Source organism: Accipiter gentilis, chromosome 4 (assembly GCF_929443795.1).
Source record: "Accipiter gentilis chromosome 4, bAccGen1.1, whole genome shotgun sequence".
Lineage (NCBI taxonomy): Eukaryota > Metazoa > Chordata > Aves > Accipitriformes > Accipitridae > Astur > Astur gentilis.
The window spans coordinates 37,756,801-37,783,221 of record NC_064883.1 but is presented as its reverse complement, the minus strand read 5'-3'; the positions used below and the strand labels follow the sequence as shown (position 1 = coordinate 37,783,221).

Genomic DNA, 26,421 nt, shown 5'->3' with positions numbered 1-26,421 from the left:
TAAATTACACCACCAAGAAAATAGCTATAATGGTGCATGTATTTCGCTTCCAAGATGAAAGTCACCTTCTTACACTGAGAAAGGCATAAATATTAAAACACGCAACTACATAAACAAGGTTAAAGAATGTAAAATGTGATTCTTCTGATGGGAAGGGAGTGAGCTGGACCAGCACAGTTTCTACCTTTCTATTTACATTTTTCTAGTTATTTCCAGGTAAGCGGCAAAGTATTTTAAGTCTTCTTCAAAACACAAGTCAAATTTTAACACACAATATAGGACCATGAAAACTGCCATACCAGGGCTGTCTAATCCTAAAGACTGCCTCTGATAACAGCCAACAATAGATATCTCATGGGAAGATACAAACCTTCATATAATGGATGGTGCTTATGGGAAAATTACTTCCTATCCCCTGAGGAGAAGACTGGTTATTTTATGCTGTGCTCACGTGGGAACCTTACACTTTATGCCTCTTAACCTTGTTTAATTTAACAGTGAGTATTTTCCATTACCCTTTCAAATCCTTCTGTGAATCCTGCTACTGTTTTAAAACTATAAATCCTTGGGCAGCCTGTACCACGCAGTATGTGATGCTCTGATCCACCAGCCTTCCCTCCCCCAAAACATTTTCCTGCCTTTAATTTTCCTGAAAGAAGGTATCATTTATTCCATTTGTCAACTTGTACACTCTGTGACACACACTATAGGCTAAATATTTTCACTTCCCGGTTGTACAAGGAGGGTCGCTGTAATTTGGTCATTTTTTTCCTGCTTTACTTTCTGGTCTGAACACAGGAGTCTGCCTTGATCAAAACGTTGGAAGCTCCAATACCACAGGCCACACTCCCAAGCCAGAGGTGGCTGCAATCTCTTCTGCGCAGAGCAGCTTAAACGTGCACTTCTAAGCCGTCAGCAGGACGTTTGTGCCACTCTTTCAGCCCCGTGTGCCCACCTCGGATATTCAGATTCCAGCTCTCCAGCAATGCGTGGAGGTACCGCTCCCACCCCTCAAATAAAAGCAAAGCACCAGCTGTGAATGCTGTATTCACAATACCATACTCCACAGACAATGTGACTTTATTCACAAATATGATTTTTACAGAGGTAGAACAAAATACTTTGTATAATTTTTTTTAAACTATATACATATAAAGAATATAATAGAATGACAAGAAAGAAAAGGTGTAAACAAAACAATATTATGCCATCAAATACAGTACAAACAGCATGCAAGAACAGCTTCAAATGAAACCTTGCTGGTGTAACTTTATTTCTAATGTGGTAAACGAAGAGTAGTAAAGAGTCATGCTCTGATTGGATCGAGTATGCCACAGCTCTGCAATTTTAATTTTTTTTTTTTTTTCTTTTACAATAAACCAACAGGATAGCTTTCTTTTCACTGTGGTGGGGAATGCTTTTGTAATGCCCAATGTAATCTTAACAGAAAAATATAATAATCAAATCTACAAAGTGTAGTCTCATTTAAAAAGCAAAACCATAGAAACTGTACAGTTTTAAAAAGCGAATTATCTCAACTGCTTCTTAAGAGAATTTTCTAAACAAAGAATAAAATATGCAGAATAAAAATTAGGAGAGCTATTGTTCTGTAACAAACCTAATCAAATACTTGTTTTCTATTCCAATAAACAGGTTTTTTTAATTAATGACTATTCTGGAAATTATGAGGTGGGCTGGGTTTTATTAATGTTCCACTTGACTAATAAAGCATGAACTCCTTACAGGTACTATAGCTGTCATTCCCCTGGGGATAGATGGAGATTGGTTCTGCATGCATGCTAGAGACAGGAACAAGGTTTAGTCATTGGTGTAGATTTAAAAAATATTTTAAAATGTTTTAAATGTTTAGTAGCATCTACAAAAATAATCTTGCTTGTTTTACTACTGGATTGAGATTTGGATATGGGATTTTCTGCTGAAATTCATTCTTGGCCCTCTCAATTGCCAAGGACTTCCACTGGATGTTACCTGGGCTGCACCAGGTCCCACAGACAACGGTCAGGAGCACTGGGTAGAGCTCACACCTGAAACACGTGAAGCCAACAGCAAACCCCACACCGTTTTCCCTGTGGCTAGGGCTGAACCTCAAGGATCTGGTCTTTGGGGAATGGTGCTGTCCTGCCCCTCCATCCCTCTAAATCTCAGCCCTTGTCATGGGAAGGGCGAAGGCTGGAGAAAGCAACGGTGCTGTTACTCCTACAAACTATCAACGCTGGTGACAACCACCTCCCCATCCCTCACATCTGCACACACTGTGACTACATGAGCGTGGGGTCTGGGCAGGTCACAGCCCTGCTCGGTGCCAGCAGCTGTGCTTGCTGCTGTGCCTGTGGGAAAACAGGGTTTTCTCCCTCTGCCACAGGCTTTGACCAGCGAGGGAGGAAACTGTGAGCACTGGGGTTGAATTGCCCTCCTGCAGCTCTCCCGCTTAAATGTCATTTAAAGATGCATCCACAGACACAGCACCTGTAGATTCAATTTGTCTTTATCAAGAACACGAGGATGGTCAATATTAGACACATGCTGTTTATGGCTACGCGTCGGGCACCAGCCCAAGCTTCAATCGCAATAAGTTTACTCGAGATAAAGCAGAATATTGAACGGGGAAGGACGGTGGCTCTCATCTGACTCTGAGCTCTCAGGTGATGCTGGCTTCCAGGAAGAAGCTCAACTCAAGCTGCCAGTGAACATGGAGCAGGACCCACGTCCAGTGCAAGTGGCCAGCGGTGTGGCCTGAACAACATCCTTTGCCAGATCACAAGGACTAAGTTAACTGCAGTGAGAACAGCAAAGAAATACCTGCCCTGCATGAGAAACCCATCTCTGTGGCTTCATCCATGGCTTTGGCATCTTCCGGGGAAATGGATTGTCAAACCCCTCCGGATTGCCCTGGTGCAACTGAAACCTGCGTTTCACTCATAGACCCCGCGGCAGGTTATCACCCCCAGAAGCAGGGCATTTTTATCGAGAGGTGTGAACAGTACGCTACCTGCAGACAAAATACTCTGTGTGATAGTTTACAGTCAACAGAATAAGCCTAACACCTCTTTGTGGAAGAACTGTACAAAACATGGCTGAAATAACAGGATTGTCAATGACATTCAGTGGGACAGACTCTAACCCTCTGAGTAAGACTGCATCTTTCTGTTGTGTAAACTGGTCTACAAGTATGAATAAAACAATAGACCCCTGCCCCATTAGCCTTGGGGAAGATTAATGCCCTCTAATCTATGCTAAATAAACTCCAAAGCATGAAGAGCAATATTTAAGTCCTACACTCAGCTGCTTGTGAATTAATAGGGATCACCCTGAAATTGCTATTATGAAATGCAAATATTTGCAAAAGAACAATTAAAAAATATTCCTGAAGTGCAAACGAAAAGCTTGTCAGCCATGTTTGCGGTATGCACAGGGACAGTCAGAAGGCGAACGCTAATGAATCCCATGGCAGAAATCTGCGCTAAAAACACATTAGCCCATTGGCAGTAGGTAATGGCACAGCATCTTGCTCTGGGAAATAATTCTACCCAATAATTGGAGGGCTTGGGTTAGGATGCCCTGATTTTGATTCTTTGGACAGTTTGTTTGGATATAACTACCTGTATTTTCAGAAAGCTGCAGTACATGGCTCATAGTAAATCTACTTCAAACACTTGCTGATACTGCTCAAACTGATCTCATCTGCCCTGATCTGCAATTTTGTGTTAGCTAAAGTAATAAAAGAATCCTGTTAAACCTAAATTATCAAATGAAAAAGGCAATTTTCTCATTCATACTCCATTAGTTTTTTTAGTTATTGCTAGGAAAGCTCTAAAATGCTTAGGCCATAAAATAAACATGTGGCTTAATGTACAGTATGTGTACTTAAGAGGATGATGGCATCTGCAGTAACTGCTCTGTACTGCTATAGTAATGGAACGCACAAATTAAGCAACAGCACATACCAAGCAAAGCATACAAAAATGTATGGCAAAAAGTAACAAGCCTTCTGCCTTTTTTTTTTTTTTTTTTTTTTAAATAACTCTTTAATTGCTAAAAAGAAGAAATCACCAATATCCACACCCACAACACAAAATTGCAACATGGTTGATTTCGACAGATGCCTGTTACCTCTGTGCCAGCAAAACTCTGTGATATTGTCATCTTTAACATTTCACTGATTAGAAGTTTATAAAAGCTTCCCCTTCCCAAATTAAATTCAGTGATGTATTTTCCAGTGCTGAAGTTAAACGATTAGCTTAATATGGTTTCAAGCACACAACACTGTTAAGATTTTGGAAAAAAAAGCACCCCAGATTCTTAAACCATGGAGATGGAGGATAACGTATGAAAAAGCATCGAAGTATTCACTTTTGAAAATGAAATCAAGAGCCTAGATCACACAGGTACCTTTGATGATTCTACTCAGGCCCTTCATTCAAACATATCAGAGTACTTTCTATCAATAATTTAAATTCCTTCAGAAGAGTACCACAACTAAAGCTATGAATTCACATAAGCAAGATTGCATAACCAAACCATTCACAGACACATTTTAGCATTACTTTGCAACAGTAGGCATTAGGATTTTGAGAACATAAGAATCTCTGAAATTCAACCCGTGTGCTTCTTTATCCCTTAATGGTTAGTTAAAATAGGTATCATTCAGAACAAGGAGCAAGCAGGAAGGTGCAACGAATGTCTGGATCAGACAGACTCGATGAGAATCATAAAATGCAGATTGGAGATTTCCCCCTCAGCCAGGCTTTTACAGAAATATATTTTTCCCGGCTAAAAAGGATGGCACAGCACAGTTTTACAGAGGGAAATGCAAAAATATAAAGAGGAGAGTCCCGTTTTCTTCCTCAGTAATCCCATAAAACCCACCATCTGTTTCCACAACAGCTCCGGACATTTACCTGACTGCTGACAGGGCCTTTCCCCATCACCTGAGGTGAGTCTACACTCTCCTTTTCCACGCTGTCAGTGGCAGGTACACGGTCAGAGTTGTTGTGCTCGTTATCCCCCCGGCTTCCCATTAATGTGACCAACTCGTTCTCCCCAGTTGCAACAACTGTGCAGGCCTACTTACTTACAGTTCAGATTTTCTTCCATTCATGGCACAAAGCTGAAAAGTAAACAACAGTTAAGAAAACATTTGCTTGCCAAAGCCCAGCATGAGAAGGTGCGAGCTCTCTTTGCCAGAGCCTGGACCTGTGTTTACTCCCACCCTCAGCACTGTTTCATGCTCTAGCTCGGCATTGTATAGGAACAATCACCATCCTCTTCAGGCCCCCCCCCTTATTCAGCCTTTGAGAAGTTACAGAATATAAGAGAACACTGTTTTCTGAGACTATATTGACTGCACTAATTACCCACAATACTGTATATTTGCTATTAAGAACATAAATGTGTGCTTTCAAAGTGTGACATTCAGGGCTTCGAGGATGTTGAAAGAAATTAGATGGATTGTTCTGTCACTTAATCCGAGGCTTCAATGTACTTTTAAAAACTTGTTTAAACCCCCCAAAAACAGAATACACATTTTAACTGTTGAACTTTTACCAGCTAAAGGAGTTTGTAAGGACCCTATCACTATGTGGTTACAACAGAAGATACACAGTTAAGGTCAGGTCACGGTTTCCAAGAACATTCACAGGGACTGAGGATGAGGAAAACGAGGGATGGATCCTGCAGGAACCTTTGGGAGGCCGAGCCGCTCACTGAGGAAGTGCCTTGAGTATTGCATTCACTTCCTCTGCAACCGCCGTCAAAGCAAACTCAAACTGCTCCTGTGGAGAGAAGAAACGCATACTCTGAATAATAAAACACTTTCCAAAAGCCTGGTGCACCATTCTGCAGCCGAGCATCCTCAAGACATTGTTAAAAATATGAATATGCAGGAGGAACTGTACACTGCAACGGAAAGGAACAAAATGTTCTGGGATTATTGATGCCATATAACATGTTTGACAGCATCTTGAAGTTGGAGTCATTTTAATGGAGAAAAATGTTGGTAGCAGAAACCAAGCTATTGGGACACAATGATGTATTGCAATTGCATGGTCAGAAGGGTTTGGGAGTAGTTGATCACCAGCCATTTCCTTCTGACACAGAGATGGAAACTTGTTAACATAATTGAGATATGAAATAGGTGAGATGCTGCAAAGCAGAGCCTTTGGCTTTTCTCAAGACTGTTTCTAGGTGAAATCAGCTGGAATAAATACCTCCTCACTGTATATCTATTACACAGAACAGTGTCTGCTTTTTGGTTTACTTGTTATTCTTCTTTTTCAGCCTCCCTTTTTAATGGCATTTCTGCACCCACAAATTACCTAATGACGTTTAGACCACTCCTATTTAAGAAATACTTGGGAAGGCTTTTCTCTGCTATTAATTTACTGTAAGCATAAACCCAAAATTACTAACGGGCTTCCGGGCTGGGTTGGCAGAGGTGTGAAGGACACAGCCATGAATGGCCACCTCCTCTAAGTGCAACCCTAACACACTCCTGAACTGTGTAGTTCTACAGAAGGACAAAGGAGTTTTACTTCCTCAAGGTTAAGAGGTGTTATATTTTCTTAGCAAGTAATTTTTCTCAGAAATTTACCTTACTGAAGTGTCTGACAGGATGATTTGGCATTTGCAGCTTTTCAGATGAAAAAAGAAAAGGGGGCAGTTTACTCAGAATATAGGCAAATCAAGGACACCTGACAAGGACTGTGGAGAAGTTTCTGGATTTTCTAGAAGTACTCCAGTGGTTTAAGCCAGCCAGGGTCAAGAGCTGCTGAAGAACCGACTTTAAGAACGGAGGTCTGAGATGCACCCCGCAAAGCATCCTGAGATCACTGCTGGGATACTCTCCGTGTCTCCAATTAGAAAACTGGTGGTCCGGTAGGTACCTCCAGCCCCTCAGTTTCCCCTGCCAGGGGCTGTGCGGGATGGCTGCAGGTATGTACGCAGCAGTGGTGGACGGCTACAGAACACAGCCAGCCCCCAGAGGCGGTTACTGGGCTAACAGCATTCATTTTCCACAGCGTTTCACTTTACTGTGGAAATCTGCTGGAAGGATGAAAGAACAAACTACAGATGTGCAACTCGTAGTTCAGAAAGGCAGCTGACTTCTAATTCCTGCAATTCAGTGCCAATCTTCTCTGCCTTGTCTTACCCCGCTGCAGAGTCGTCTCCCATGTGGAGATGCCTCCGAGAGAAGCAATGATGGGCACAGTTGCTGAGCAGGAAAAGAAGAACAAAACTCAGAATAATTTCTCAGAGACACTGACATTCAAGAATTTTGCTGTCTGCTTGGTGCTGTCGAAGTGGCATCCTTGTACATTTGCTGGACTGCAGCCAATAGTTTTTAATCAGGTATCAGTTCACCCTAAAGAGTAGGACTCACCCTCATTAGGCATAGAAAATGGTGTATATGCCTGCCTATGCCTCCCCGCACTCCCCAAGGTCTCTGCAATTAAAGAGAAGACTGGAAGTGCTGGTGGCCACCCAGGAGCATCAGTTCTATTTTAACTGGAGTACACCGAATGCGTGAGAGGAGCTGGAGGGCAGCGGAGGCAGAGAGGGCATTCATCTGGACATGCCGTGCCCGAACCAAACCGGGTGCCTTGTACCAGCTCAGAAAGCTTCGGGAAATTTGGGCTGATGCATGAGAAGTGCTCGCCTCTGGGAGAAAGAGCCTTGGCAGGAGCAGCCGGCAGCCGCCGGACCCCATCGGTGCAGACCTGCGAGGCGAGAGACCAGTGGAGCAGCCTGCGCAGGGTGGGAGACCTTTGTGCTGGGGCTGGCAGGAGGGGGGCGAAGTAGGTGCTCCCGGGATGCCGGCACTCAGATGTGAGCGGGACAGCTGGTCCCCGTCGCTGCCAGTCCTTCGGGGAGCACAACAACAGAAGAGGCTGATCTGAGCACGATGGGGTTGACGTGGTGATGCAGCCAAGTTTCAGAGATGCGCGGATGCCTCTTCCAAGATGTGGGCGTCCGTTCGGAAGAAGGGAAGCTGCCCATGGCAATGAGGCTACCTAATGTGCTCTTCATCTGAGTATTTTACAGTCAGGAAAAGCTTGTAAGATCAGGGGCTATGATACTTTAAAATCAGTCCCATTCCTGAAAATAACTTGTATTACTCTAAAGTTATTCACTGAGCAAATCTGCCCTTTAACCTTGTTGGTCCCAGATGTGTTCACCTTATTGTAAAGACCTGTCAGGCTGGAGATCATCTGACATGCGAGCGCCTTTACTCCTCACGGAGGCGCACCCCTCATGGGAGCACAGGGCATCATTGCACCACCTGAGGAAAAGTGCCTGTCTCGCCCAAGGACTGTGGATTGATCAACATGAACTCCCAAGTTCAGTACGGATTTTGGAGACAAGTTCAGTGGAGACCACTGGCTAACATTAGGTGTGACCTTAAATTACTGAGGCAAAACAACTTACAAAGCATCATCTTTACAGCCAGAGGTCAAAACTGACTGTGAAACACTGCAGTAAAAGGGACAGTAGGGCAGACACATGAGATGTGTGAGGACGTGGTCTCTCTAGGATGGCACAGCTGAGCTCTTCCCCCTCCTTCCTTTTGTGTAATATGCACAGGTGAAATGCAGATACTGCAGCTTCCATTGATGCGTATCACACCCTCCAAAGAAAAGCCTTTACACACCTTCTGCACCTTTCCACGAGAACAACCACAGTTACAGCAAATTAATTTCAGTAATTTTTAAAGGAGCTCAGTTTGTTGCTTTGTACAGCTACGCTATCATTCACATATGCTATTCGTATGTACAAGATTGACTGGAGATGAATTTTAACATCTAGCTTTTCCTAGAAAACAGAGCCCGACAGACATTTTGTGGCATCAGTCCACCTATAACGCAGAGGTGACAAGAATATATTTAGTAAAAAATAATAAGCTATGTTTCATTAAGTCTACAAATAAAAATTCCCAGGAAAACAAATTGAGAACAGGTAGCATATATGACACAACAAAGAACCTTAGCTAAGTATTACAGATTGCAAGAGGAAAGATACAGGAGAGAGAAAAAAAGGAAATATATATTTTTCCCATCACAGAGAATACACTTCCTCCTTCATTACTTTTTCCTCTCACATGTGCCATATCAATTCTATTTTATGATTCCCCTGCAAAAAAACCCCCAAAAAACTCACAAACCCTCTATTATGCTTCTCAGAAATGCAGAATGTCATTATGATAATTTCATTACCATTTATTATATACAGTGCTTTTGAATTAAAGATCCCTTCCAGAAGACAAAATGTTGCAAACAAATCTTTCACATGCTTATTGAAAATGTGGAGCGCTGCCTGCTGGAAACACAATAACATTGCTGAAGTAAGTTGGTGTTTATTTTGCCTAGGGATATTCTGTAATTGGCATTTCTAACCTGACTTTTAATCCATCGTTTTAAATTACTCCAAGAGTCTAATATTCCTCATTTGTATTCAGTTGGGAAAGCACAGGGGTTTGTTTAAATCCATCAGAAAAATTCTCTAGGGATCATGCATTGCTAGCATGTAACCAGATATTTATAATTTGCAAGACATTAGCTTGAATAAGTGATTTGGGTGGTTTTGAGAAAATGACAATGATGGAAGAAGGAGCAAGAGGAGAGATAAGCAATATCCTGAGAAAATTTTTCATCCTGGATGAAAACACAGGATGCGTTTCTTTTCTGGAGCTTTTCCAGATGAATGTTTGGAGGGGAAAAACCCGTCTCGAGTGAGATTTTCATGGGACTCGGGTAACTACTTCTGAGCTAAGTAAGAGAAGTTGTTCATATAACCTCATCCTTTGGTTCTGGAGCTATGCTTTTTCTTTTGTTGAAGGCAACAAGCTGTAATTTCTCTGCTCTGAGAGGGAAACTGGAATCTGAGCTCTATATTTCTACAGAGCTGCCGTATATTTTGGATGCCTTTACAGAGTAGTTAAAAACTTGCATCTTCCCTCAGAGTAAATATATGTGACGTTGGATACGGTGTGCTATATGCATTTTTTTGCCAGTCTGAATAATCAGAGCAGAAGAAAGATTTGTGCAATTTTATGTCTTACTTGCAGATAAAGATTAGTCAGCTTTGACTGGCTCATCTTTATTTTTCATGCACTTACTTAATTGGTAAATAATAACTAATGTCCCCCCCAACTGTTCTCCAGCACCACTTCTCCTAGTATTAGTGGGAAGATAAAAAGATTAGGAAGAGATTCAAGAAAAGTTATGAACCAATGATTCTTGCAACACACATTTATTTCACCTTTGTCCCTCAGCAATTTCAACTCCCTAAATGCTGCAGACTTTCCTATCAGTTCCAGCCTGGCCAAGACGGAGTGCTGTCACATTGCTCTTGTTACTCTGTTTGGGGCTATAACTCTCATTTGATATTTTACAATGTCATACACTGATTTATTTGGTCCCCATGCCATGAACGAGTTTCTTTATTGTCATATTTGTAGCTCTTAACTTGCAGCAAATACCACAAACTATCATTCCATACATGACTGAAATTGTTAATAAAAGAAAGTTTCATTTCTAATTTAAGGGATTATAATCACACCATCAGCTATCTTTAAAAGTTTTACATTGTGGAAAAATGTCAAAACTATTACAACTGACAGGAATTATAGAGCAAAATGTTCACCTCACCAAAGGGTACAAATATATGTACAAATATATGTACAAATATATGCTACATCCATAAAGGACACAGCTTTAGGCACAATGTAAGCTCTTCCATTCAAAAATACTAAAAATGACTTGATTTCCTACAAAACTATATTTCCTTTAATTTAACTTTTTTTTTTTTTTTTCAGGAAAAAAAAATCAAATGCAGCAGTTACATTCTCTTTAATGAGTTGAAGCTTTTGAAAAAATATTACATGCACAGATACTCTAAGAAAATAATCCATATTTCAGGATGAAAGCAAGAACATTCTTTCAAATGCACATTTTCTTTAGTAGGCTATAGATTGTTGTCTTGACTGCCCTTCATATATGGTAATCAAGATAGATGTTGGAGATGTTACAAGAAAGAGCAGTAAACACCAAAGAAAGTAGCCTAGATAAATCTTCAGCATAAATAAACCTCAGTTGGTAGGGAGCCAAACAGAGTAATCAGCAAGCGACCTGCGTTAAATTAGGTCATACTCTCTCTCTTCTGTCATGAAAACAACTACTGTGAAAGACCTTTAATGTATTTAAAATCCCAGTGGATTTATTGACAGTACCTTTGTCTGGACCATGCCTGGTCTCTGGTCCCTCAAGTGCTCCAGGGTAGCAGCAATATCAATCTCTTTAGCACCTGCAACAAACCACAAATTGGGCTGAGTTCAGAGCACAAGATAATCCATGCTGCATCTGTCAATCTCTTGCTATCGGGTTCCCTTTGGGCTAACAGTCCAATTGAAAATTATTACATCCATCTCTCAGCAGACTTGGCAGGCAGCTGCAATTTTTGTGTTCATATAGAAAAATAAGAGGTTGGGGCAGCTTTTATTAACATTAATTCAAGAAAAGCCAGAGAAAAACAAATTCTTAAAAATGCATCTGCACCTAGAGCAGAATATATTTTGCAGAACCTAAGGGTCTGTTGTGGCAATGCCACCGAGTGCCCCTTTGTCACTTCTAAGAGTATGCACTGAATTAGGGCCCAAACCACACAAAGATTTATGCTGTTGAAACAAGATTCAGGCGACCTTTTGTCACCTGCAGCCGAGATCCAGAAAACCTGTCCGTGGCTTCTCAGTTCAAGACCTGCCAGACCATCTTGCCCAGCGATCACTCTTTCAGCCGGCAAACCTACAGCATTTTCTTTAGGTTATACTTCGGATGTCGGGATACCGCTGCTGTGCAGTGCTCAGCAGCACCAAGGTGCAGAAAACAGGCACCTGCAGCCTAACTGCTGCAGGGACTGGCTCCCTTCCTCGGTGCAAATGGAGGTCCTTTCTTTTAAGACGTGATCTGTGGAGAGCAAAGCAAGTCCTTGTGCTTCTCACCTTTCTTATAATAACCCAGAGCCTGGAGAGCCAAAGGGGACAGGGAGATGCTGATTTCCTCCTCAATCGCCTCCAGTTTAAGATGTTTTAAGGCCACCTTCCTCATTTTCCTCAAGTGGCTAACCTGACACGTCTTTTGAAGGGATTGAGAGGAAATCAGGATTTTGGTCCCTCCTGTATGAACTCCAAGAGTAGACGCCGGGCTGGAAATCCTTTGAGCTGAGAAGTTCACCTACGGAGTTTGGCTCTTTTGCATCCGTCCCCTTCTGCATCTTCACACAGTGCCTGCCAAAGCATCAGGCAGATGGGCAGAGGGTCACCCCAGCCAAAGTGTAACTGCCCCACCTCTGCTCCCCTGTCCCCTACTGCCCTGGTTGTCCGTGCATTCTCCTAGGGCACATGTGGGTCCACAGCTTCTGAAGCTTAGACAGACGCTGACCTCAGGTCTCTCTTCTTTTGTACATACAGTTTTGTCATTAGACGGTTTATCAAGAACGGGGATCAGCTACAATTCTGAAATCTGCTCTATTTTAAAGGATACTCAATGGTGTGCTCTGAAGAAGACCGTGGCCTTTCGCTGTGCAGTTTGACAACCATTTCCTATTGCCTGGCCCTAGGAATCTCCTGGCCCAGCCTGTGCCAATCTGGGACTTCTTTCTGGAGGGATTTAAATCTGCCCAACTATTCACAGGGGTCTTGGCGACTAACTTGTGGGCTACGCACCTTAAGCATTGCTGCTGCAATAGCTAACTTGTACACATCTAGAACATATACTTGTTTAGTTCCCAGGACTGGATCTGGAGGATTGGGCCCAATTCTTAACACTCCTCCTACAACTCTTGTAATTTAAGGGCTTAATTCTAACTGTAATCAGGTTCATGTCAATGTAAACATCATGCACCTCCTCATTTACCCAACTCAACTTTATAACTCAGCACCATCTTTTAAAAGAAATTCAGAAAAGCAACTAATAGTGAATGATTTCATTTGGTTTCCTTTGATAAAAGATAGGAGAAGATATTTAAAAATAACATCAGCTCTATAAGAATAATTGATTTGCAATATATTCTTCATATCATTGACTACATGTTCTTCAGCTGTATCAGAAATGGAATGAATTCATTCAGTCACAACTTAGAAAAGGTATCTGAAAGATATTTTTGCTAATTACCATGGGTTGTGCATTGTATGGCTTTTGCTTCCTCCACAACCCCCCACACTGTACAGGAATTTACATGGATGAGCTTTGGAAAAAACAGAAAGTTTTATTTTAAAATAAAAAACCCCAAACCTTCTTACAATGGAGCAAAGCAATACATGCTCACATACATTGTAAAGTCTGATAACAGTGACAGTAATTATACCTTAAGTCTGTTGCAGGTTTTGCAGTGGCAGTTCATCTGGAAAGCATCAGCAAAGGTACACTCTTTGTAAACCCTAGCACTGGTGTAACACGGTAGCTCATTTTAGCATTTAGTCTCACACGCGCATGCAGTTAGGAGGGATTTTCCTATTCCACCACAGATGTGCATAGGAGCAGAGTTGTATGAGTACTGCACATGCTTTACAGCCTTACTTGTGGCCTCATTAGATAACCAGGAATTAATATGTCCCAGTAGCATCCTGGTTCAACATAAGAGGAATTCTCTCTTTCAGAAATTAAGCTATGAGAAAAAATTCAGACACCAACAGCCATGGATGAGGTTAACCCCAGTCCTGAGCTGGCCTCCGAGGTGTGCTGCAAGGATGAACCCGGAGATCCTCCCAGTGGAGCTGGCAGGCTCGAGTGCCACGTGGGCTTCCCCATGGCTGCAAACATGTACGTCCCCCCCTTCAGTGAGGGATGGTCTTTATTTGAAAATACTCTAGCCTCAGGACAAAATGCGGAAAGGTTCATGACAAGACCTTAATAACAATCTTTAATGGCCAGATGGGCTTCTGAGCTTACCTTTGAAAGAGTTAATTCCTCCATTTCTGTGATGCAGGTTGCAGGCATTCACTAGCGAACTAATGCTTGCTTTTTTATCATCATTAATGGAATGACATGCCTAATAGTATGAACAACGCCCGATTATAAAATCCTGATTTAGCAAAACACCAAAGCATATGCTTGCACTGGAACATAAGAATAGTCCTAGTGGGCCACTGTGCTTGACGGGAAGCTTGTTTTGAAGTGTTTTGTCAGTAGAAGTCCCCGATTTTACAGTCAGTTTTTACTGATTAGTGTCCCCCAGTCTATGGGCTGTGATCAGCATGTCACCCACAAGCACTTCTGATGTCCTCAGCCATAGGTAATTAAAAGGAAAAGGAGAGCAAAGTATGATTTTGCCCAAATCACCTGTCTTGTTGAGAGGCCGGGGGGTAGAGGCAAGGCGAAGCAGAGGCAGAGATAGGTTTGCTATCCCCTTTTTTCCATTTCTGAATGCCTCTGATACTATGGTGATGGGAACTACCTCAGTACCTAGAGAGGCTGATCAACAAAACTTAGTGCTGCAAAGATGGGCAGCTGTTTTGGAAGAAAAATCTCTTGGAACAAGAAAATTCACAGGAAAAAGGATGAAATTAATGGCATAGGATAAAGCCAGCATTACTTGTTTTCTCTCTACATGAGCAAACGCCTCTTCCTCCCCCGCATCCACCACTACATGTTCTGCATCTATTCCCTTATTGTGCCTAAACCAAAGGAGTTTAAATATATATTTCTAGTCCACTGTTAAATCTCATTTTGTGATAAGGGCTTTTTTCCTATTCAAACTTACGCTAGATTGCTGTTATATTATGTAAATTCAGCTCACTTCCACTGATGTGTGCGATGGTAGTCTGTAGAAAGTTCTCCAGTGACAGAGATGGACAAAGAAAGAGATTTTCAAGGCACAAAGGGAGGTCTGAACCCAACCTGCATTCACAGGTGAGAGGAGCTCAGTGTTTCACTGCAGTGGGAGCTTTCAACTCTCTTTGGAATTATTTCGTTGAAATCTGACACAAATTCAACATCTTCTTCACCATGCTGAGGCTTCCTCTTTAATCTGAGAGTACAACAGTATGGCATAACATTCTATAGTACCCAGTAACACTTTTATTTATGCTTTTGAGCCATTTCAGGTGACAAAAAATACAGCATATGCTACTTGACATTGGGAGAGAGGGATATTGCACCTAAGGACATTAGGGTCAAATCATGCTCTTAATGAGATGGCTGCAAAATATCCACACACTGCTAAGGTATTTTAAACATTGCTTATCCGGAAAGCCCGCAAACTAAATTTGATGCAGTGGTTTAGAGTAAAAGCTGGAAGAACCTGATCCACTGATTCCAAGCATATCTCATTATGGGAAGTGTTTTGCTCAGGCTACTAAACTATGAAGTGCAGTAATAGATGGAGATGTCAATTCATTGTCATACAACAAATAATCTAAAGGAAGGCTTAAAAATACTAGGCTGGAGAGCACTGCCAATTGGAAAAGGGAACACAAAATGTGTCAAAAAGGCAATATTTTCTATCTTTTCTCCCCACCAATACATATCTGTCTGCTTAACAGTGCTACTGGTTTCAGAAAATAAAGAGGGGGATAAAAGAGGAAGCCTTTAAAGAATAAAGAACTGCCTTTTCACCTTTTGACTGTATTTTACTCTGCAGGGAATAAATTTGGTTTGTGTTTGTGACAGGTTCCTTTTTCACAATGGATTTCACTGCTTGTTTTAAATGAACATACGAATGGAACTTAGTGTGGGACTGAGCTAATGTTGTACCAGCAGCATTGTGAAAAATGACTGTGCAATGTGCAATGTGGTTTTTTTTTTAAACAGAACATGCAGTTGCAGTAATTCACTGAGCCAGATACTACTAGCTTTCCCCCTGCCCTCAGCAGCTCAGTGAGCTAGCTGAGTAAATACCTCCAAAAGCACTTCCACACCAGTGCAAGCCAGATTTTAACTTCAGTAATTAACTATCGTCTTCCTAAAGGCTTAAAGCATTCACAGTGAGTGCACAACAACCCACATCAGGAACATTAACTGGATAAACTAAAAGAAAACAAGAGAAGATGCAAGCTGCATGATATTTTGCCCCCAAGGAGAGAAGTGGTTTCTGAAGTTTAGGGTCATATCCTTTGCAACCCTTTCTCTCCCTGCAGGCACCAATGCAGGATGCATGCTGGCACTTAACAGCTGGTGCTCCTGATTAGCAGATCTCAAGGGGTTAAAGTGTTTGCCCTTAGACAGTCACATAAGTGGAGTATCCAGCATGTCATAAAAACATGGGTAAAAGTTGAATTCCCTTTTCCTCCTGCAATAAATAACAAGCTAGCCAAATTCTGCTGCAATAGGCTCCATGAGGTGACCAGCAGCAGCTCGCAATATTTAAAAACACCATGAATTACCTAATGTTAGTTTTATGACTATAATAATGAAGTCTTCCCCCTCTTCTCTTCCCCCTAAACATGGCAGGGGACCCATTTTGATAAGCAGAAGAAACATGAGAAACACTCTGTGGAGGATAATCCCTTCCACATTGTAGCAGCGTTGCTGTCACCGTGATGGTACAGGAATATGACAAAGTTTGTCGAGAGGGGTAACATCTTTTAATCTATTAGCTGGGAAGAAAAAATGAAGGCATATCATTAAAAAGTGGCTTTCAGGTTCAGCAAACCACAGAGCTTGTGCACCTGAAAATGTGCTGGGGTTTTGTTTTGGGGTTTTTTTCCAGTTATAAGAACAATCAGCATTTGTTACATAAATGTATGGAAATTTTGGCTTAATTAAGGTAAGCTTTGAGTATTTTTCTCTAATAGGCTTGAACATGCATTGAAAGTGAAGTCAAAAGTCCTATTTTATTCATTACTAATGAAAACTGCTGCGTAGATTGTGAGACTGATAGAATTTTATATTAAAGCACTATATTAAAAGGAATATTTTAGAGTCTAGATGCTCTGAATTTTCTGTATATTTATAAAAATAAAATAATCCTTAAATACTTCATCAAAGCAGTTATTTGGGGGGGGGGGGGGGTTCTTCTTAAATAACCCAAACTGAAGAGTTTTCTTTGTGAATGTTTCACAAATACATACCACTCATAAATATTAAATTAAAAAGGATTTTTCTAGTGTGGAACAGCTTTCAGATCTACCAGCACATACCCTCAAAAAGATACGATTATAACTCTGCAGAATGGCTATAAATTTGTTACTGAGTCCTAAAGGATGGCTTGGTCATTAGTTTGCTATGTTTAGATATATCTGAATTTTCTTCCAGACTGTGACTCTTGACTTCCTGCACCACTTTGGTTAAGTCATTAAATTCACCCTATGTTTCCCACCATCATTTATAAAATGAACCATCTTTTTCCTACTTAATAAGTTGTTATGAAGGCAAACCCATTAATGATTACAAGGTACTTGGACACTAGAGAGGTGAGGACCTAGATAGATACTCGTTTTTTTTTCCAACACCCTTTGCATCTTTCTCAGCCCTCTTTCTGTTCCCCTTGATCATAAAGTGATCACAAAGCTGAATATATGATGTAGGAGTCATGCTGAGCAGTTGTAAATGTGGGATTATTAGCATTGTTACCACTTCTTCTTAAGAAGATGATGATGATCTGTATGGGAATAAGCATTTATCCCAACAGAAAAAACCCCAGGGTACTAAGGGGACTACAGAAATGACCTGTCAAGTGCCTTTCTTTTTGCAGCAGTAAGTATTCAGTTTCATTCTAGTCAGATATTACCTGCTTAATGCATCTTTTTATATTTATTATATTGTATAGGTTTTGAAATAGGCCTTGAAGGGCAAAGGGATTTGTGAGGTCAGATTAAAAACTGGCTTGTTAAAATCTTCAACGAAGAGTCCCTAATGCAATTCTTTCCACTGTTGCTAGAAGCTGAAAAAGATCCAATTAATATTTGCAAGATGCTGCAGATCGGCAGCCTTTTAGCCTCAGAGTCAAGCACGATGCAGTATTTGCAGGCAGTTGGGAGTGCCGTGGAAGAACACTTGTAATATTACGAAATAGCAAAAATATATGTGAGAAAGAAAATAAAGGCAAAAATACAGTGTCAGCAAGGAAAACGAGCTGTCTCATCACAGCGTGTCTGTGTTTAGGAAGAATACAAGTGTTTTTCATGTTTGGGTGATGACTGCATGACTCATGCCTAGAAGTGATGCTTCATGGTCAAAGTAAACTTGTGCACAGCAGCTTTATGCTGCCTTTCTTCCCTCCCCGTGTGAGGATTCTGACAAATAAGCTTTCTTGGGTTTGGTACAACATTTTCTGGCCCTTTTCTGTGTTCAACTTTGCCTTAGCAAGGAGGTAGAAAGTGAACTGTGGAGACCTAAAGACAGAAACCTCCTAAAGAAGGACAGACAGTAACTAGATCCAGGTCTGCCAGGAGCCTAATACACAAAAAGGGCCCACCTATAGTATTGGCTGTGATAGCCAATATAGGAACAAAAGTGGGGTCTCTGGGGAGTTAGAGGGGTATATCAGTCCCCAAGGACTATTACACTGTCACAGCTATACCGTTTCCAATACCCAAGCTAGTTGGACGTAGCACAGATACGCTATAGATTTGCAATGCCCCCAAAGTTCTAGATGCCTCCAGCTTCCTACTGACAGCTTCTAAAGGACAGCTCGTGTAGCTGCTCCGGCGAGCGTTTGCCCCATTGAGTACTTAATGTTGCAGCGAAACATTTAATCACACCATATGAGGGGCAAACTCAATCTGATTAAAGAAGAAAGGGTCATAACTAGGGGGAGTGTAACACCACTTCTTCACTGACCATTAGTTTTAATGGCATACCGGTAATATTTACTAACTAGCTTAGTCTCAAAGGCCCAGCCTCATCTCCTCTACTCCAGCCATCCTTGAAGTGCGAATCGGAGTTAGTCATCTCCTCTCCCAACAGCTAAGAGAGAGAGGGGAAGCTCTGATGGGCAATTCATTTGCCTGAGAATTATCCTCCAGAGGTGTGTACCATTCTCCATTGATGACTGAGGAGACCTAGACAACTAGGTTAGGCAAGATGCTTAACGCTAGATGCTTTATATGGCTAAAGTTAGCTGGAATGAACCTGGATTGAAAAGAGTTGAGTTTTTGCTCTGCAGTTTCAGGCTCACAAATGCTAGAATCTGCCAAATCTAACAGTGTTTGAGATCCGTGTTTTGTGTCTGTTGCCTTCCTCTCTGCCCTCACCTCCCCAGTTTGGCAATTTTGATGGAAATGACAAAGTGAAAAGCCACATGAACCACAATGAAAAGATAAACTGGTTGCAGTATGGCGTAGGGAAGGCCATGGAAGTGAAAAGCGTGTTGTAAGAGTAACTGCTGCTTGTATAGTACTCTGCTGCAAAGAAACAAGAGCATTTTCTTCCTTCAACTTGCATTGTCTGAGTGCCCACTAAATAAAAACAATTGTAAATGTTAGAGTTTAAAAAGGGAGCTGAACAACAGCTACAAACTACAAAAATAAAAGCAATTTTCATTTGTAGTTATCCAGATGTCTGCTGCTGTAGCTGCTGGAATTCTGCTATTGGCCAGGAGGACCATTTGATGCTTTTCATCGAAAGAGAAAGCATCAGCAAAAACCTAGTGAGGGACACACTTTTAAAGCTAACAAAAAAGATAAGTGTATTCAGGCTGGCATTTTCATTAAAAGCTTATTCTCTCTGTGAGATGAACAAAATCTGTGTGCATGAGTGTATGTAGTTAGGGATGGACCCAACGTACACCTGAATCAGTAAACTGTCTGTAATTTCAGACAAAATACGCAAGTGCTTCTATACACCTAACAATGGCCCAAATTAAAGTTTCACTTCCTTTATTAAAAAAAATCAAACCAAACCAACCACAACAAAAGAACCTAACAGGCAAAGAAAGCATACAACTGGAGAAGAGAGTACTTAAAGTAATAGAAGTGATGTAATGAAAATTATCGTGACAGCCATATACACACAGAGTATACATTACATAATATGTTATTGTTTACACATTTTATATTAATACTTGAAACCAGCATGTTATAAATGCATAAATGTAAGTGATATGGCTTTGTCAGTACACAATCCAAAGGAAGGTGATACTGAAGATGGAACACCCAGGAACAGCCTAATATTTTATAACTGCTACAGGAAAATAATGCTTCTAAGCTTACACTAATTTTAACAGTCTTGCAGAGATAGAAATCCACTACTGACATGTCAGCTTTTAAGCTAATATCCTTTGTCAATGAGAAAAAACATGCAGAAACTACTCACTGTAACTGAATGCAAATGGATGCTAATTTGAGGACCAATCCTTCCTCACTTCCACTGTGTATGAGAATATGTCACATCACATTCTATACCATACAGGAATTGTTTCTCTTTCACATCTAGATTTCCTCCAGCCTCTCCAGAAGTTACAAGTAAAAGGAATATGCCTAAATTACTATATGCAAGAAATAGAAGTTAATGAGTTATATTCCATATGGGGTAAGATATCCCATAATCACCTATGGTCACTCTAGAAAATACCAGTGCACACATCTAAATTCAACTTGCACAGACACGCGTGCGCGCGCGCACACACACACACATGCACATATACAAAGTGTATATACAGCAAGAATTGTGGGTGTGCTGTTACTGCCTGCTTCAGGGTGTTGCCCAGTATCAGCCTCCATACAGTTCTACACAATTTGCTTCTTTTAGTACCTCTTCCAGAAACTACTCTCGAATTACCTGAGAGGCAGTTCATCTCCACATGCTGAATCAAACACAAACAAAGGTAAGGTGCTGATTGCAAAAATGACATTTCTGAAAACATACCTCAGCTGGCTGTAAAAAATCTTGGGAGTTCCCTTCAGAAAATGTGAATTTTCTTCACAGGGGACACAGAAGTAGCTCGCCCACATGAAATCTATTAAATTGTAATAACTACATTTGACATTACTTTCATTTTACGTTGCACGTAGGTGGCAATGCTTTCACAAGACAGTACATGGAGTGACCTGGATAAAAGATGCAACTATTATGGATTCGTTCTTCAATGAAGTTTATCCTTAAAAGTGACTAAACTGATCCAGCTATAGAAGTTGTGGAATAATTACATTTTAGATAGGCAATATACATTGTATATACCCTTTACAGCCAGAAGACTACCATCTCGTCAATTAAACATTTCTCTTCAAGTTGTTCTATGGACTGCTGCATGAGATTAGCTACAAAAAAAGTAGTTCTTCACTCTGTATATAAACCTCTTTTTCCAAACATTTGCCCAGCTGCTTCTCAAACTGATACCACAGTACTTCTATGACCAGCTTTTTCACTTTTCCATATTCTAACCTACCTATTGTGTGAAAAAATGCTGCCCAAATTCCTTATCTGCTTGTCTCCTCCTTAGTTTCAGTCAATGACCTCTTGTTTTCAAATTAGTCACTATCTCAAGCTGCTTACTGACATCAATACATTCCTTTCAGGGTCTTCTAACGCTCTATGGGGACCCCCCCTCGTGCTCCCTTTCCCAAGGAATAGCCCATGTCTGATCAGTCTTTCTTCACAACTCATTTGCCCCAAACCCTGAATAATTAGGATTGCTTTCTACCACACTTTCCTAGTCCCGATTCTTTTCCAATAAAATCCTCAGAACAGCAAATAACTCAAGAAATATGGCTCTTTTAGAGTAACACCTGAGCACTAAACTATATAAAAAAGAAAAAAGCCAAAGAAATTACATCAATAACTTGTTTGCTTTTTGTGTGAAATCTCTACATGCCATAAAGGAAACCATTAAAAATGCAGTCCATACAACATACACTAGGAAACATCAACCAACACCACCTTCCCTGTGGTCACTAATTCATTTCACAACAGAAGCTTGTAGAACATGCTACATTTTTATCTTCATTTTATGAACTGTTGATCAAGGACTCTATAGTGTCAATAATGTGTCAAAAGCTTTCAAGCTTCAAACATCAAAATGTGTTTTGCAAAGGAAATAAGCACTATTTTAAATAGCGAGAGTTCGCTAAGCATCACAGGCTGGACCGTAAAAAACTGTCCTATACATTCCCTATACACTTTTGCATGTAGCTGGGGGCCCAGCTCTCATTGTGATTAATTATCTGCTGGGAAAGGCTGCAAGAATGAGCACTATTTGCCTAATTGTGTTTCCAGGGTAACTCATTACATAAAAGTTACAATACATAAATGTAGCTCATTTGAAAAAACAGCCTGATAACATATGATATGTTTACATGGACACTACGAACTTCCTTCAGAAATTGAAATAGCAACATTTCAGATTTACATGGTTAGCATTATTGCTGCTGAGAACTGAAGCAGTCTTGTGGATAGCACAATAGCTCACAAAGCAAAACATAATTTTTTGGCTTTATTGGCCTGAATTTTTTTCCTTTTTCCTAGAGATAATAATCTATCTCACCCAAATCTCAAAGACCGGCAATGTAATCGATTCAAACTTAGAGCATGAAAACAATTAAATTTTTAAGTCCTGAATTTTTCTGCTGTAAATTTTTCTCCAATATATCACCTATTTTTATTCCCACTTCTTGCGCTCTTACCATTAAATACCATTTAAAAACCCCCTCTCTTCTACACTATACACTATATATTCTTTCAACTACTGTATGACATGTAGTATGTTAAGTTTTATTTTCATGGGAGAAGCTGGATCCTGGGCTGAAGAAATATTATCTCGTTCACCAAAAGCATGTCAGAAATAAGTCTGCTCTAGACTTGTATCAGCACGACCGAACAATAGAATTTTCTCAGACTTTGCATAAGCAAAAATAAGCAGATTGAATCCATTTTAACATGAATATGGGCAAGCATTTTCTTTCATAAAATCCTTTCAGAGAGGAGCTAACCCCACAACTTCATTATGATTGTTAAATCCACACAGCAGATAAGCAAAACCTCAGCAAGGGTTCAGATTAGCCAAAATCATTTGATCACGATGAGTCAGAAGGCGAATTAAGGAATCTTTTGTTTTGCCTTAAAATGTCACGGTATAAACTGCATCTGCTCAGGAGCTGACTCACAAGACCCTCAGACAATAGGGTAGCGGGGGCAAGGAAAGGACTTGGGGAGATAACCTCCGCAGCCAGCCCAGGCCAGAGCGTGTGTGCTCATCAATTATAATCCAAGCTTTTGAATGTGAGAGAATAAACCGTTGGTTCGGCTTTGCTAAATCGAATCTTTTTGCTGGGTTTTAGAATTCAGAAATCAATACTTTAAAAGGATTTTAAAATTCATATTTGCCTTCCCTTTGACTCATCTTGTTCCAGCTCACTCAAACACAAGAAAATGGATGGTCAGCAAACCCTAAGCAGTTGCTGGCTGGATTAATATCTAAAAATCAAACTATTATCTACACTATCCAAGCCTCTCAGTTCAGAAAAATGAAAGTGGGAAGACTCATAATCTCTTTTTTTTTTTTCTTTTTCGTGCCAGAAACACTCAATAAAAATGTCTTGCAATATATCAGACTTTTAGTCACTACAATAAGCCTGCAGGAAAGACAAGAAATGAGAAAATTCTCAACTTTTCTCTAGATCACACAAAAAGAAAAAACCTGATCAGCTCGGAGTTACTGTCAGTTTGGGGTGAGGAAGGAATATCAAGTAGACTAAATCTAAATCAGTTTATCTTCCCTAGTAACAAAGGATAAAACTCATAAATACATCAAGAACAGTGAAATTCTCAGCAGAAATCAGCCTCAGAAAAACAGTCTCTGTCAAAAATCCAGCAAGCATTGTTACCTGCAAAAACAATCCATTATCATTTTCTGTATTTATTTAAATCATGGAAGCACGCATGGAGTCGAAATGAATCACTTCGCAACTTCTCACTAAAGCTTGTCCTAAACTGTCAATGAAATGAGAGGTGACTTGGTAACTGTCTTAAAATTGTAACACCCATGTAAAAACAGTATCACAGTTAAATAGTTATCATAGTTAAATCACGTTAAATAGTATTTAAACGTGTTACTGTAAGACCAGATTCAACACTCTTTCATTTTTGTTATTACTTTGATGGGTATAGGAACAGAGTCTTGTAACTACTCTGCATGTGAATCTAGCAAGAAAAATAATTATAGTAATAAACTACATGACAAAGAGCAGCACTAAGTTACTGGAGCAACTAAACAAAAGGATCCACTTGCATTTAAAACTTTCCGCTGACACGACACAGGAATGATAGCACTGAATAGGCACCGTTGTTCTCTGACTGTTCCAGTATCTAATAAGATTATTTAATGTGGCTGTTTGGAGTGAATGCACAGATGCAGTCATTCCATTTGCTGCTCAGAGGACAGTGAAATTCATTAAAAACCCGACCCAACAGGAAATCCTTCCTGATGCTGTGCAGAGCCGGCGGGAGTCCCGCGGGCCAGCGCTGCCCGGCTCTCGGGGGCAGCCGGGGGCCAGGAAGGTGTTTGCTGCGCGGGGGCTCCCGTCCGCTCCGGGCGAGCTCGGCGTGCCCTCCCGCCAGCCCAAACCACCCCTCCAGGACACGCTTCCACCCTCGGGACTAACTTTTACCGTCCTGCAGGTGCGCTAAAACAGCGTGCTTTGCCTTTTTTTAAATTTCACGCCTGCTTTCTCGAAGCGGTCGGGGCTGTCAGACTGATGGGGCGGGTGTCAAGCACAAAATGCTCCCCAGCTTGGTTTCTTTTCCCCCGCTTTAGGCTTTAGGAACAGGTCCCTTGCTGGTGGTTTTCAGCATCTAAAATAATATGAGGGATGGCAACAGGCAAGACAGTAGAAGATATGAATTTATAACGTGTTTAATAGACTAAGTATTAGCACTAATTCAATGAGCAGTAGGAGAAGAAATTGTAAATGACACAGGCACTTACAGTTAACTGTCTAAGAGAATGCAGGGAAGTAAATCATTACATGAAAAAGGAGCTCCTTTTCTCAACTTACCCTATTAAAAACCCCACTAAAGAGCCAAGGCATTTATTGATTGCTTTCTACTTTCCCACTGCCGAAACTAAGTACTCCTCTATTTACTTTGATTTAAAAATGCATTATTGTCTACTTTCTAATAAACCAGACAGTGGAACAAGAAACTCAAATTATTCTAAGTTTATTCTTAAAAGTCCGTTTTCTTTTTTTTTTTTTTTTTTTTTTTTTGAAAGACTGAAGGCCTTAATCCTTAAAAGCCTTTTTGAAAGAAATGTTACTAGATGCTGGCCTTGCAGCTGGGCCCAGATTGAAAGTGCACTTACATTTTTATGTTTAGTGCTGAAGGACTCTGAAGTTAGCCCTCGCACTCCACATAAAAGCTTTGGAAAGGGCATTCTTTGCCACTCGTGCAATTCATTCTCTAAGAAAAGGAAATGGAAAGAAAGATTTCATGTCCAGGGCTTCAGGCCTTTGATCATTTGATGAACATTGGATCCTCAACCTGGGCCTCCAGCTTCTCAGGCCAGACAAAGAGGGCCCCGGCCGCACAGGCTGGGCCTCGGTTCCCGCCCGAACAAAACCTTTGGCGGCCGCACAGTGTGACAGCCTGGGAAAGGCCCACCTCAGCAGGGCTGAGATGCCCGCTCTGCCCTTTGATCTTTCATTTAAACCCCAGCCAAAGCACCAGGTCAGGGGATTTCGCGTCGCACACCCCCACGGGCAGAGGGGAGCAGGTCAAGAACAAAATGGGGGTGACCGATCTCCAAAAAGCCCTGTGACGCCTTTCTCTGGCCAGTTTCACATGACTTGTCTGGTATTGTGAAGCGCTAAGCCCACACTTAAAATGGAATTTGACATTACATGGTACAATGGAGTCAATAAATGGCATTCTTCAGTGCTTTTACAACAAAGTCACCCTCCCTTAAGTGGCTGAAAGCCCCAAGCTAGAAAATACTTCTCATTTACTTCTTTATGCAAGTAAATTGCATATACTTTAAATCTAGTTTTCATTACGGCTTCTCATTGCTGATGGCTGAAATGAGCCGAACAAATACCTAACAAAGGTCTACGTTAATTTTACGACATACCATCGCTCCGATTTTTAAAGACTAGGCTGTCACGTGGCACGTAACAAGCATTGCAGATATCTCCATATTTCTTCACAGAGTGAAAACCTATTTTCCAACGAGCATGAAAAACTAATCCCATCCCACTGAAAAATTTATTTGCAGTACAGTGCTAAGGAGAAGGCAAACACACAACTTCTAACATCAGCAGCAAGTTCCACATGATGCTCACGGGCAGAAAATTCAGTCCACGTTTGACGAGACATGTTAACAGAATCTGGAGAGAAAAAAAAAAGCTAAACCCTTCTTTCTAAAGGGATAGGATGCCACTATGTCCCACAGGACTGGGATATGCAGGATGCGATAGCAGATGACTGCAAAGCATGGAGTGTATTTTTAGACTACGGTTAAAAATATGTCTATGTTAGAAGA

The 26,421-nt window shown here is 40.9% G+C and overlaps 1 protein-coding gene across 1 annotated transcript in view; it reads right to left on the bottom strand.

Annotated features, from left to right (window-relative positions):
- Nucleotides 1-1,062: 1,062 nt before the first annotated feature.
- The window catches only part of PTPRN2 (protein tyrosine phosphatase receptor type N2), a 665,205-nt gene continuing 639,846 nt past the window's right edge, over nt 1,063-26,421 (bottom strand). The window contains exons 22-23 of the mRNA XM_049798257.1: nt 11,246-11,319; nt 1,063-5,792 (exon numbers count right to left, since the gene is read on the bottom strand). Of these exons, the coding sequence (XP_049654214.1) occupies nt 5,721-5,792; nt 11,246-11,319 (146 nt within the window). The 3' untranslated portion in view covers nt 1,063-5,720. The remainder of the gene's footprint in view (nt 5,793-11,245; nt 11,320-26,421) is intronic.